Source organism: Sciurus vulgaris, assembly GCF_902686455.1.
Source record: "Sciurus vulgaris genome assembly, chromosome: 11".
NCBI classification, from domain to species: domain Eukaryota; kingdom Metazoa; phylum Chordata; class Mammalia; order Rodentia; family Sciuridae; genus Sciurus; species Sciurus vulgaris.
This window is the reverse complement of record NC_136472.1, coordinates 70315201-70330310: the sequence shown is the minus strand read 5'-3', so window position 1 is coordinate 70330310 and position 15110 is coordinate 70315201. Positions and strand designations below refer to the sequence as shown.

Here is a 15110-nt window from a genome sequence, read left to right as displayed (position 1 = left end):
TGTTGAGGTGCTCTTTGTGCCCAGCACAGAGGCTGGCTTCAAGAAACTGCTACTTGAGTTTTATTGAATGAGTGAAGTCCAACCTTTGCTATCCCCACAGGGACCAGAAATTATGATTGGCTTTGCACAGTCTATTTACTGAAGAATTTAATGGGGTTCTGGAATTTACAGTGGTGTCTCAGGTGCCTCCCCAGTTTGAGAAATTTGAGCCATTACGGTGTCTTGCTTCTGTAGTATGACAGGCTTCCTGGAAACCTTCTAGCTGCCCAGCTACCTCCTGCCCAGCTGACCAGCTACTCAGCTGCCCAGCTGCCCAGCTGCCCTCTGCTCTAGCCCAGAGCCCACTGTGGGGCCAGTAGGTGGCGCCCATAGCCCTTGCCCACACCTTAGTTGTCTGGATAGACCTTTCATTTTCACCAAGTCACCAAGGTAACTGCTGACTCTCTGGGACATACAGGTAGTCCTGAGCAGAAGTACCCAGGTGAGGGTGTTCCTGTACCACCTCCCCTTTATGGCTTTGGATAGTTGGGTTTTCATGTTTTATTCAATCCCAGTCACTGCACATCAGACTAGGAATGCAGAGATGTTTGCCCTAGAGGATCCCAGGAGATCATTAGAGGAATCTGGGCTTCTGCCCATCCGTTCTGGAACAGCTCTGCCTCCAGGAAGTTATCCCTGTGGCTCTGTTGGTCTGACCTGTGGTCCTTATTTATATTTTATCTGTTTGCTGAGAGTGTAACTGTGTGGCGAATGCCTCCAAAGCAAGGATACTCCAGAATCCATCAAAGTACCCTCAGCCCTGTAACAAACAGTCCTCAGGAAAAGGTTGTGGAATGAATGAATGAACAATAGGAAGAGGTACCTCAAGAAATTGATATCCACATTGAAGGGGATTCTACAAACAAATTTTCCTTTGTAAAAAAAAAAAAAAAACATTATGAAAATCTCAGAAAGGTTGAGGAACTCTTCTAGATGAAACTGAAGACGTGCAATGTTTGATCCCAATATTGATCCTGGTTTGCATATGGATCACAGGGGAGAAATTGCTATACAGGATATCTGTAATATTGAAGATATTTGAATATAGGCAGTATATTAGATAAAAATAGTGCATTCATCCTTTGGTATCCATGGGGAATTGGTTCCAGAATCCCCCCTGGATACCCAAATACATGGAGGCTCAAGTCTTTTGTGTAAAGTGGCCTAGTATTTACATCACATCCTTCCCTATACTTCAAAGATCACACACATCCTTCCCTATACTTCAAAATCATGTCTAGATTACTTATAATACCTAATACAATATAAATGCTGTGTAAATGGTTGTTATACTATTTCTTTAGAGAACAATAATGACAAAAAAGTCTGAATATGTTCAGTACAAATGCAGTTTTTTTCTCCAAATATTTTCTATGTGTAGTTGATTAAATCCATGGGTACAGAACCTGAGATACAGAAAACCAACTGTATATCAGTGTTAAATGTTCTGAATTTGATCATCGTTAGTGGTTCTGTAAGAGAATGTTCTTGTACTAAGAAATACATGCTAAAGTATTTGGAGGTAAAGAGACATAATGTCTGAAATTCATTCTCACATGGGCCAAGCCTGGAAAAGGGAGAAAAGGAGTAAATAGGAAAACAAATGAAGCAAAATGTAAAGAAGAGATGAGTGAAGGGTGTATGAAGGTTTTTCTATGTTATTTTTATAACTGCTCAATAAGTTTGAAAAAATTCATTAAGTTTATAAAACAATCATCTGTGCTCTTTAATGAGTATCAAGTTTCTGGAAGAGAGATGGGTCAAAGAATGGTCACCTACCATTGGTCTTTATTCAGTTAATTCAGCAAGTGTTCATTGGGTTGTGACTCAGTTCCTCCACTGCATGACTTTGAACAAGTAGCACAATTGTAATCCTAGTAGCTAACATTTGGAAAATGTAAGTGGTTTCATGTATATTATTTCTATTGGTCATCTCAGCACCATTGTTGGTGGGTCTTACAAGCTGATAAGGTGAGGTAAATGAGGTTCAGAAAAGTTAGATGACCTGCTCACTGTCACACAGTCTGCCAGAGACAGAGACAGACTTCCTATCTGGGTCAGTCTTTTCCAAGGAGGAGACTTTCTGAACCTATTTGTACATATAAAGAAAGAAGTAGACTGATTTGCAGGTCATTCTTCAAGTTCAGAAACTTCTGTGATAGAAATAACCAGTTATGAAGTGTGTGAGTACATTGCATCTACATTCATTATAGTTGCTGTGTACATACAAGTCCCTTTCTTCCTTCACTGCTTACCCACTTCCCTGGTTGTGGCACAGCATGACAGAGTGCTGGGCAGCAGTCTCACTGGGAATAAGAGCATCTGGAGAGCTTCCTAGAGGAAGGGTCCAGAGCTGGGTGGCAGAAGAGGGTGCTCAGTTTAAGTAGCCAATCTGAAAGAGGCCAGAGAGACCTTGTGTCTGTGCAGTGAGAGCACTAGGCCCCCTGCCTGAAGTCCACTGGCCCAGGCTGGTGTCCTCTGAGGAGCAGCCTTTGCAGTTCCCCCGCCCCCAGCCTTGCCTGACTGGGAGATAAGGCACAGATGGAGGCTGCCTGGGGATTCTAGCCCCGGGCACCTTGCCTCTGCTGAGACAGTGGGCCTGGTGCTGTTATTACTGTAAACAGGGCCTTCTGCAAGGCTCCAGCCAGGGTCCTGTTGCCCAGATAGTGATCATGATTGAGACTGCATGGCTCAGTGCTTCCAGGCTTCTGATGCAGGTGGGACAGGGCTCCCCATGCTTCAGCCCCTCCCCAGCTGCAGCTGAGGGCCGGTTCTTGCCAAAGATCCGGAAGTCAGTTGGAACAATGCATGATTGAAGTTCACTGGCCGCTTTGTATTGATTGCTCATTTAAAAAAAAAAAAAGAGGAATAAAAAGTCAAGTGGTACCTCCCTCCCCTGAGTGGAAGAGCTAGTTAGCCAGAATTACTTAAAACTGCTCCTATCTTCCTGCCCAGGACTCTTTCCCTCCCTCCCACAAATAGCAAGCCTGAGGATTGTCATTTCTTTGAAAGTCTTGTTGAGTGGCATGTCTACTAGGAATCCATTTCTCAATTTTCATTTTTATTCTACATATATTTAGAATCATAAGATTTTAGAACTGTTGGGATTTCAGAAATAACTTCATTCAGTTCTCTTGTTTTACTGCAGAAAAAAATAAGGTCCACAGAAACAGATTTATCCTAGGCCACACAGCGAGTTACTTGTAGAACCATGACTGGAATCCATGACCAACAGACCTCAGACCTGTGTCCACAGGTGTCCTCAATCCTGAGACTGAAGAGCCTTCTACAGAGGAGAGCCTAAGTTCTTTGAAAAAGGTAGACATAGTTACGAGACCAGTAATTTCCAACACAGGCCTAGAAGTATTGGTGCAAGATCAATGTAGGCAAGTGCTAGACATTGGTTCATTCACACTTGAGCCCTCTTGTGTTCCAATTGCCCTGGCAGGCACTGGGATTAGGTCCTCATTTCTAAAGGGACATGCTTGCTACTGGGGAAGTGAGATAAGTGAACATTATGATGAAGCACAGGGGATTGTGAAAGCAACATGGCATGACTTCTTAGAAAGTATAGGATTTTTCCCCCAAAAGTTATTTTCTAAAAAAGTAAAAGTATGGTCACTGTTATAAAAACAACTGAACTTCACACAGTATAGAAGCTTTCACAGCAGAAAGTGAAAGTTTGATTCATCTCTCTTTTTCAGATAAGAGGTGATAATTTACCTCTTGGTCTCTGGCCTGCTGGGCTCACCTGGATCCCTGCTGGCTGGATGCAGCCTTCATGGTTTTCCTGAGATTTGTTCCTCTCCTGTGTAATCTTCAGCCCTTGGGCTAGGGAACCCTTCCTTAATCTGCCACTGCTCTTGCTTGAGGGATTTTAGACAGTTCATTTCTCCATCCACAGATAAGTTTGAGCCCTCACTGTGTTCCAAGTTTTGTGTACACCTTTCGTATATTATTCTAGTTTACCCTGTCTCTTCTTTAAGATGGTGTAAACCCCAATTGGAAAATGGTAATGGTGTGGGCTCTGCTATTTGTACAGTGCTTTATTGCACACCAAGTGTTTTTATACATTTTGCCTCATCTACTCTTCATGGCACCCCTATGTGACATACGTAGTAAGACTAGTAGAATCATCTCCATTTTTTAACAAATGTGGAAACAGGCTCAGGGATCAGGAGCTGTAAGTTACATAAGGGAACAGAGTGCAATTCAGATTGGCTAGGTCACTCATTTGTCCCATTGCTTCTCACGTAGTAAATGGCAGTCTGGATTTGAACGGAGATCTTTCAAAGATCTTCCCTGCACTACTGCCTGAGAGGTTAGCAAAAGCTGGGATCCACCTCTGGCTTTCTGCTGTGGTTTCCTCTGCTCCCTTGAGCCATCTCCATGAGTTTCACCCACCACCGCCCTCCAAGCAGGAGACCTAGTTCATTAGGGAAGGGCCTCCCATAAGTGTGGAGTAAGTCCAGAAAGGCCTGCTATGCCCATCCCCACTCCCAGCCCCTGCACAGGCTGCTCTGCCCTGAGTGGCAACCTGCATTAAGCATTCTACTCATCATCTCAGGGATGATGGAATCCTAACCTTTTCGGAGACACCGTGCTCTGTCACAAGCATTGCTCTTTTTAAAAGAGATTAATTCACTTGCCGCATTTTGTCCATTGGTGAAAATCACAGGGGAGAGCAAGGGTGGCTTTCTCAAGCCTCAAAGGTCTTTCAGCTATGCTCAGCAGGCAGCCAGCCCCCAGCTGCCTGGGACTTTGAAATGACTGCCCACTGGGCATTCACTTGCAGAGCAACCAGTGAAATGAGGGAGACCTAGATGGTGAAATCCTAACTTTTTGGGCTGCTCTGTGCAGGGGGAAGCAGGGGAGGGGCCTACCCTGCTCTGAAAGAGGAAAAGTTGACGTGGTAGTGATAAAATTAGCTCTGGTCCTTACTCAGTTTATCGGGTGAACCACTCCTTACAGAGTTCTACCTTGTGGTATCTCCGTGGTGTCTTTCAATCCTGACAACCACCTTCACAGATCTCCTATTTCATAGCTAGTGAGTGACAGAGCCAGAATCTGGACTCCAGTCCTTGAACCTCCAGGGTTCATCTCAGGCCCAAAATGTTGCAAAGAATGATGCTCAGTTGGGAACCTAGGCAGGGCTTAGAAGCCCGAGTCTCACTGAAGAAGACCATGCTTTGCCTCCTGTGAATGACCCCACTCAGGTTTGTAGTACATTTTTCAGTGCCGTTTCCCAAAACTCATGTGGATTTGGCAGGGATTGTGATCCTCAGTGGATCTATGAAGAAACTGAAGCTTGGCAAGATGATACACCTTCTAAGGCTGTTAGAATGATAGGTGGCAGAGCTGGAACTAGAACCTCCTGACTCTACCCTGTGTTCTTTCATTGAAATTCTAGCAAGTTGAGAGAAGCTGTCACTGCTAGCTGTCCCTTTTCTTAAAAGAAAACCTTGCAATGTACAGAAAAGAAAGCCTTCAAACACAAACATTCATATCAGTCGCACAAAATTCCTGATGATCACCATAAATTAAAACAATAATGTAATACTTCTGTACGTTACACTGGCACTGAGTAGGAAGTTGGCTACTGCCAAGTACTGGCAGGGAGAAGTAAGCACAGGAATATCCTTATCCTGCTGGTGGGAGGGCAGATGAGGCAGCTGTCCTGGAGAGGACTCTGGCACTATTTAGTCACATCAAGTACACACCGAACCTATGACCTAGTGATCTCACTCCCAGTACATTCTCCAGGGAAATACACAGTTCCAGAAGGGTATATGTAAGAGGATGTACTTTGAGCATTGTTTTTGGTATTTGGGAGATGGTGGCCACCTGAGTGGATAGATATCCCTGAGACAGCAACAAGGGAATATGCAGTGTATTATACTTGTTTTCTTTTCCCTATTTTCTACTCATCCCCTTTTATTTTTATTTTTGCACTGTTGGGGATTGAACCCAGGGATGCTCTACCACTGAACTCCATCCCCAGCCCTTTATATTTTTTATTTTGAGATAAGGTCTAGCTAGGTTGCTGAGGCTGGCCTTGAACTTATGATCCTCCTTCCTCAGCATTTCAGTTGTTGAGATAACAGGATAACAGGAGTGTGCTGCCACACCTGGCTACCCGTGTGTGCATCCTGCTTAAGTTATTACATTAATTTTATAATTGATTTTGCCCCAAAATCTTGAATGACAGCCTTACTATCTTTAGTAAAAGGCTAAAGAATGACAAATGGGTTTCCTCTTGATTGCCAGTTTCAGCTGAGCAGTGGTGACTGACTGGGACCTGTGTTGAGGAAGGTTCTGAGGCTCTTTCAGTGGTTCTACAAGAAATGACTGCTAGGAGAGATTTGTGATATATGCCTTAGATGCAGGAATGCTGGACAGTAGCGTGCTTACCAGGCATCTCTCAATGCTTTAGACTGCATTTTTGTCTTAGGCCCCAATATTGACTTGATGGTGGCTTGTACCCCTGGACATTATATGCAAAATAATAATATTTGAATGTGTGTGCGCCCCTATGTAATTTTTTTGTAGAGAGATTTGATCATATTCTCAGAAGAGTCCACAGCTCAAAAAAGGCTTTTGCCTACTACCCTGACCTTCTAGCCTGGTGTTTGAGAACCTGTTTCTGCTCTGCTTACCTCAGCAGCTGTCTGCTTCTCTGCTGTGATGGATCTGTCTGCTGGTCACTGAATGTCCCGTCCTGTCTTTAGTTCTCTATCATATCCTGTTCCTTTTGCCTTGACTAGTGTTCCTCTCCTCCCACTTCCCTGCACTCTCCCTGTTCTTCCCAGTACAGTTCTAGACTTTCCCCTCAGAAACTTTTTATTTTCTTCAGCCTGTCCTGATTTTCTGACCTTTTTGGACTGAGGACCAAAGAAATGAGGCCTCCCTTCATAGTTAGGATTGGAGCTCATCCAGACTCTGAAGCTTCAGAGCCACGCACTTCCATGGTACTATGTGGTCTGCTGACCTAGGAAGAGGAGGTTTTATGCAAAAAAGAGATTTTTGTCTCACAGAAACTTGATCCCCAGGGTTCTTGTCCAGTTAACATCCACAGCCACAGGAAATTGTTTCCTCATAAAAGAAGTTTAACAGTATGTGGTATGAGGCTCCAGGCCTTCATCTACAGAAATCCCTCAAACCAGAGGCGAGGGTTTCCTGACCTCCTATCCACACTCTCTCCTCACAGTTTGGGTCCCAGGTGTACCACACCTCCTGTAGGACCTCATATATCCCTGGCCTTGTTCTTGGGGCATACAGGCTGTACCTCTGCCTGGAACACCTGATCCTGTTTTGTGTGACTAACTCCCCTTCATCATCTCCACTGAGAGGTCTTCTGGTCACCAACGCTGGGTTAACTTCCCTTGTTGTGCTCCTGCAACCTCTAGACCCCATTCATAGCACTCTTGAGATGTGTAGTCTGTGCTTGGTGGGCTGTCTCCCTCTTGGGCTATCAAGTCACCCGTCACAGTCACTGCATCAGTGTAGTAAAAGACACTTGCCCCTCAGGACCAAATGAGTGAATAAGTACACAGTGTTTCTTACCATCCTTTCAAGACTTGGTTGCTTGCTTGCTTCAGCAGTACAGACATTTTATTTGGCTTGGTCCAGGAGGTGCATTTTACTATAGGTTGTGGTACAAGAATGGTGCTGAGACCATTCTTGAATACAAGAATGAGGACTGAGACCAAAGCCTTTGGACTCTGCCCAGTGCCCATTCTGTTAGACCCACTGCAGTGTAACCCTCTTCTTAACCCTCTTCTACTCATCCCTCATAAGGATATACTGCCTAGTAGGTGAATCATATTCTCAGCTTTCAGTCTCTTCCTCTCCTGGCACTAGTCTTTGATTTCCTGCTATCCTGAGTCCTCCCTCCACTACCTTGTATGCTTCCCTAGAGTGGACCCCATGTTTCCACCTCACTTGCATCCAGAATCTAGTATAGGAGCAAGCACATGCCATTGGTTTGCTGAAAACAGTTTAGGCTTTGCCATTCTTGTTACATGGAGCCAACATGTCTCTGGAGGAGGGTGGTGAGGGGAGGAGTCCACCTATAAAGTCATTACCTACCTGGGTTCTAGTCACTGACCTGCCCCTACACTAGATGGGCGACCTTAAGCAGGTCATTTCCCCTCACTAAGTCTGTTTTTTTTTTTTTTTTTTTTATATCCATGAAAAGATATTATTCTCCCCTCCTTAAGCTTACATGGAAAGTAAGGATCTCATGAGTATGAAGTGCCTGGGGCAGTTCCTGCTCCTACTAGGTGCTGAGTAAGTGATGGTTATATATATTCCCCTTGTCTACCCCACATCATAGGGCATCCTGTTTCTGGGACCCAGAATTCAGACTTTTAATGGTACACTTTAAAACCCTGGTTTTGTTAATTTACTCAACAATTAATGAGCTCCCACTGTATGCCAGGCACTGTTGCATAGGTTAAAATAAAGTCCCTGTGGGCTCTCCTAAGAACCTGATCTAGTATTTTTAATGTTCTTCCCATCTTTCTTCGGGTTAAAAGATTCGCAGTTTCCAAACAGCCACAATATGGATAAACTTAAGAAATGTGATCCATTTGTAAACTGGAACCACCTAGATAAGACACACGGTTAGGCATTCTACATTAAGCAATGTGAAATTAAGGGAGAGAGGCAGCGCTGTGGTCCAGGTGAGTCAAAGAAAGCTTCTCAGGAGATACTCCACAGGCCAGGTTTGTGTTGCATGGCATGAGAGTGGTATTTGAACAGGCAGAGGCAGGGAGAGAGCCTTCTGGACCAGGGAATTGGGAGTATCAAGCTGTTAACTAGGGAAAGCACAGAAGGGGGCAAACACATGGACAGAAGGAGGGAAAGATGTAGGAAAAGCTTCAAGTGAGTGGAAGAATGAGTGACTGAGTCACAGATGCTGGGATTAGGGATTTAGTTCTTAAAGGTCTCTATTACCAGATTCATCCCACCTCCCTACGTGTTGACTCTATCATTTTTTCTGTATTATTTCCACTTATGTCCATGATAAATCATGCACTGAAAATTTTCCTCTGCCTCTTTTCAGGCTATTGTCAGAAGGTGCAGATGTCAACGCAAGGCACAAACTTGGCTGGACAGCACTTATGGTGGCAGCCATCAACCGAAATGACAGGTGAGAATCTCCCTCCATACAGGCCTTCTTTAGCTAGGTCTCTGCAGCCTATGTTTCTGACCACTCTCTTGACCTTGCCTTCCCCTTGCTGACTTCCCCAAAGACAGGGGCATGATTGAGTCTCAGGTTCTAGACTCTATGTGATGCATTGAACTGGATAGTGGATGTGATTAAGAGACCTGCAATCCAGTCTTGGTCTGACCCTTAGTTGAATTTCATAATTCCATGGACACTTGTTTGTCTGTGAGAAATTATTTCCACAAACATTTAGTAAATATCTGTTCTAAGTCAGGCCTTGTGCTAGATCTTTCAATAATCAGAGACCGTGGGAACTCACAGTCAAATGTGGATAAAGAAATGGAAGTAAAGAGACATATAATCAGTGATGTCAGCAGAGTTCACAGGATGCTATTGAAGCCGAATGAATGAGGAAACTCCCTTTGTCAGCAGACTAGATAAGTCTCCTCACTGTTATTTTAAGAATTATATTAGATAATCTGTGAGCTACAGGTTGTAAATGGAGAGGTGTTATTCCCATGTTAGACCTCTCTACACATAAACATGCAGGAGTTTATTCTTCGTCACTTATTCTCCATCCCTCACCACCAGGCCTCTTCCCAAGCTTTCAGATGTCTCCATCTGCAAGGAGTAGCCGGTGATGAAGGAGGAGATATGTTCCCTTCTGGGTATAGTATTTTCAGAGTTGAGACCAAATAGGAAATAACACTACACTTAAGAGTACTGTCAATTAATGATCAGATAACTAGTAGATGTGCTTTTGGGGACACTTCTCTCTGAATCTAATGAGTTGTTGGTTTAACTGATTGCCCTGTCTTTATCCAAGGCCATTAGCAAATCAGTGATGCTTGTTGAGCAAAGTGAGAGTGTTGGCTTGTATTTATTTACTTTGGTTCCTAGGACTAATTACTAATTTTTTTAAGCATTTCGTGTTTTCCTCTTCCTTCCAGTATCCAAGGAGAACAAAGTTTTATTGAAACTGAGCATATTCTCAGGTTTATTTATTCAAATCACAAAACTTCTGGGGGCCCCTACTCTTAGGTACTGTTCTAGGAACTTGAAATAATATCAGTGATAAACAGACAAAATCCTTGCCCACATAGAGCTCATTTGTCTAATGGTGGTAGTCCTTGGGTGGAGTGAACCATGGGCAGACAGTAAACAACAGGTATAGTGCAGAATTAAACTTTTTAAGACATGGAACTGTAAGAAGTGCCATGGAAAGAAGGAAATGTAGAACTTGTGAAAAAGGGAGTACCAGGAATACATTGGTCAGGGTGAGTACATTGTTCTTCCTTGTTAGAACTGTACTGATTCTCATAAAATAAATCCCCAAATCATTCTGGAATCACATTGGCCAGGTCTGAAATGCCACTGGATTTTGAATTGGATTTGGATGAAGGGAAGATTAAAGGGCAGCACCCCTTGATTTAAGGCTGAAAGCAGAGAACCTTTACCTCATTTAGAATGTTGGCAGTCCCCAAGCTCAAAGAGAGACCCTGAGAGTAGCCCAGTCACCTCACCCTCATGTTCCTGCTTAATGTGTTAAGTCCTTAAGAATATAGAATACAATTCTCAAATCTTTAAGCTTTTATGAACTTTATATCTGTATGTATTTGTTATTTTATTTAGTATAGGAAATACAGTGCCACAGTAGTCAATTTTTTTAATGTATAAACAACTTAAAATTTATTCCCTTTTATTTCTAAAGAGAGTTTGAAGTGACTTAAATTAAATAGAAATAGATATATACACAAGAGAGTTAAAACTGGATGAAGATCAGAAATCATGTTAGTAAAAGGAAAGATAATTGTATCAGGATTGAACAAGAGGTTTTCTTTTCCAAAAATAGGTTCATTGTTTTTTAAAAAAGAATATAGAGGAGAAAGTGGTTGTCACCTGAATTCCCTCTTTCTAGAGATTGATAATTGTATATTATACAAAGTGTAATGTATGTGTGTTATAATTTTACATAAATGGTACCATGCTGTACTCACTGTAAATTAGGTAATTAGAGAAACCAAATATTAATCTAGATTGAAGTTTCCTGACAAGACAAAAAAAGGTTGTAAAGTTTTGGTTCTTGAGGAGAGAAGAACTTTGTTCTGACATCCTTTATATTATTTTATGCATCCAGCACACAGTTTTTAGAACTATCCTGTGTCAGATGATGATATGCTTGCCCATGGGGACTTTCAGAGAATAAGCAGCCACAGCCTTTGACTTAAGAAGCTTACGTCAACAACTGACATCAAGGACTTGAGCAATGTGGCCATTGTCCTCAGTAGCCATTCTGCCAAAGATTTACCAACATTCTATGGGACAACCCTTTTGCCATCCCCAGTAACAGCTTGGGTGTAGTATTGACTCAAGCAGCAGTCATTGGGGTCTGACTCTCTTCTCCACAGTGAGCCCTCCATAAGCCTCATGCCACAAGGCACTTGTTTAGCCTGAGTCTGGGTACCTCGTTCTGTGTTGCACTCTGACCTAGCCTAGCTAAAGGCTAAGCCACGGGGTCCCAGGATGATCACTGTGACTTAGCAGAGCTTTCACTGGCTAGTGCAAATATACCCAGCCTTCAGCTAAATTCGATTAGTCTTTCTTTAAGAAGAGAAAGAAATCCAATTTTACTAAACATAGACAGACGGTGGAAGGCACTTTGATGTTACAACCTCTCAGTGATGCTTTACTTAGTCACAAGTTCATAAGCAAGAAGGCTTAATTACTTGGGAAAACACAGGATTAAAACTGAACACAATGACTGAGTATCCGCTCTCGGGCGACTTGATTCGAACCCAGGCACCCAGTTCGTGTGTGGTGCAAACTTTGATGTGTGCTATGACAAGCTGAAAGTCATGACCCCCTTGGGGAAGCTCCTTCAGATGGCATTTGCAGGATGTGTAGGCGGAGAAGCAGGGTCTGCCAGGTCTGTTTGCTCAACTTTGATGTCCAAGCAGCCACAGGCCCCACTATTTGCTCTTTTACTGAGGGATGGATTGGGAGCCTCCTACCTTTCCCTATGGACAATAGCCAGCAATGGAGTGTGACGACTGTTGACCATTCCAGGAGCCTGGTGGACCAGAACAGGGCTTTGGGAGTTACAGAGCTTGGGGGGCCAAAAGCTGTTTGTAGGACAGTCATCTCTCCAGATGTAGCTTTCCTCAAAGCCCTAGTGATGGTTGGGTGCCTGTAGTGGAGATAAAAATAGTCTTATGAGTTTTGTTGTAGCAGATACCAAATACTGCTTGACCCTCTGTCCAGTAACCCTAAGGTATTTGTAAATTGGAAGTTGAAGTCTTTCCTATTCCCTTCATCAAAGTATATGTGCAGGAAATAGTGGTATAGAAGAAAAGATGTATGATTCAGATCTTTCTCATTTCTAATACTTCAACAAAGAAGCTTTCAAAACACATTAGGTGATAAATAAATAGTATCTAGATATATTTTAAAAACTTGAACAATCAACAATAGAAAGACAACCCAATTTTTTTTTTAAAAGCCAAGCAAAAGATTTGAGCAGACATTTCTCCAAAGAAGAGGTAGATGGAAATATGTACATGAGATGATACACTCAGTATTAGTATTTATTAGGGAAATGTAAATTAAAATTGCAATGAGATCCTATACCATACTTACTACAGTAGCTAAAATTGAGAAAAGCTAGCCATATCAAGTCCTGACAAGGAGGCAAAGCAATTCTCATCCATTGCTGATAGGAATGTATAATGATATAGCCACATTGAAAAACACTTTGACCGTTTCTTACATAGGTAAAACATATATTTACCATGTAGTCCAGAAATACCAACTCCTAGGTATTTGCTCAGAGAAAAAAACCTCTATGCAAATGTTTATTGCAAGTGTCCCTCAACTAGCAAATAGACAAATTGTGGTACATCTATACAATAGAATAATGCTCAGCAGTTAAAAAAAAGCAGCTATTCATACATACAGAAACATGGATGAATCTCAAAAGTCTTGTACTAAAACCAACACAAAAAGCTATCTACTATACAATCCCATTTATTTGACATTTTCTGGAAAAGGCTGTGCTCTGGAGATATAAATCAGATTAATGATTGGGTTTGGGAGTAGAAGGAGAGAGGGTGTAAAGGAACTTTTGGGTTAAAGGAAATATTCCAATCAACCCGTGCACCCATTTCATGCATGGTACAAACTTGGATGTGTGCTCTGATAAACTGAAAGTCTTGATAATGGTAGTGGTTTTATGATTCTGTATAATTATTAAAATTCATCAAGTTATACATCTTTAAAAGGATGAGTTTTACTGTGTATAAGTATTTCAGTAAACTGACTTTGGGGGCTGGGGATATAGCTCAGTTAGTAGAGTGCTTGCCTTGCAAACATGAGGCCCTGGGTTTGATTCCCAGCACCGCCAAAGAAAGTAAATAAATAAATAAATAAATAAATAAATAAATAAATAAATAAACAAACTGACTTTTACAAAAATTTTTGTAAAAAGCTGCCATAATGCTCCCACCTTCCATTATTATTATAACCAATGGCATACTAAAAATTCATGTTTGTGGAATCAAAATTAATTCATATTATAACAATAACCTGGAATGTTTCAGTTCTTATTGTTGATGGTATCTCACATTAGTGTACTATGTATTCTGATTGTTAGAGAATGAAGATTTGTGAATTCATACTATCAGCGATTTCATGAATGCAATAACTAATGAATAGTGATAAATTTTATCTTACAAATAATGTACAGTGGGCATACATAAATTTACAAAGTTTATGATTCTTCATTCTAGCAAGGAGGATGTCTGGGGTACAGGACTGGAAGTTTGTCTTTCTCACATCATTCTTGGGCTCCTTAACTTTAGGCTGCTGGCAGGGAGACCCCTATCTTGTGAGGCATGTGCTTCAAGAACCAAGATCCATAAAGAGAATGGTGGTGTGGGCACATTCAGGTTTGAGGCTTCCTGGGCTTGCTGGTTGCTTTCACAAGCTCCTGCTTTAGAGAAGGTGGGAAATGCAGGCAAAGCACGAAGCACCATAACTGTTTGAAATTCCCCATGAGAGTCTCCCTCCCTCCTCCTGCTTCTGCTCCCGGAGTACATTTCATCAGCATCGGAAGGACTGGTTCCCGGCATTGCCTTCCCTGCTTGGCCCGGGTCCCCAAGGAACTGAGCTAATGAGTGAATAACACGCATTTGCCAAGGCCTTCCTGGATGTGGTACCTGGGCTTTGTTAATTTTAAAATGCTGCCATCCTTGACTGAAGACCATTTAATTCTCTCTCATAGCAGTCCATTTATTTTTAGCATTTGCTTGTTTTCCCTCCACTTCACCAAGAGGAGGAGAGCATTAAGCCCCTGTCTTGAAGAAACCAGTAGCCCAAGCCAGATTGCTGTCCTGCAGGAGAAGTTCTTTGGACCTTTCTTTGTGGAGTCACTACAGCTCCACAGGTGATCTTGGAGCCAGAGCTGACCTCTGGTAGCTTCCCTGGGAAGCTCTCCCTTATTGTTGGCAGGCCAGAGGCAAAGCAGGCAGAGTACTCCTGCAACCATGCTTGCATGTGGATTCTTTGGGAGCCTAACCACATGGAGGCCCTACTTTAGGGGTCCCAAAGTCCACAGTCTATTCTCAGCCTGGCTTCCTGCAACAGAGTGGTGTTTCCTTCTACCCAAGGAGGCAAAGCTTTATGCTTTCTGATCTCCAGACCATATGCTGATGGTAACTATCATTGATTGGTGCCTTCTGTGTGTCAGGGCCAAGTAATCCTGAGGACAATCCTGAAAGGGAACTATTATCATCCCTGTCTTATAGATGAGAGAAATGAAACTCAGAGATGCCCATGGTTGCCCAGTAAGTGAAGATGAGAGCCAGGATTTGATTGAACCCTTAACCCTTGTTCTTATCACTGG

General features: G+C 42.6%; 1 protein-coding gene across 1 annotated transcript in view; it reads left to right on the top strand.

Annotated features, from left to right (window-relative positions):
• The window catches only part of CLPB (ClpB family mitochondrial disaggregase), a 150758-nt gene that overhangs the window by 18714 nt on the left and 116934 nt on the right, over nt 1-15110 (top strand). Inside the window, 1 exon segment of the mRNA XM_079103771.1 lies at nt 9107-9193. Within this exon segment, the coding sequence (XP_078959897.1) occupies nt 9107-9193 (87 nt within the window).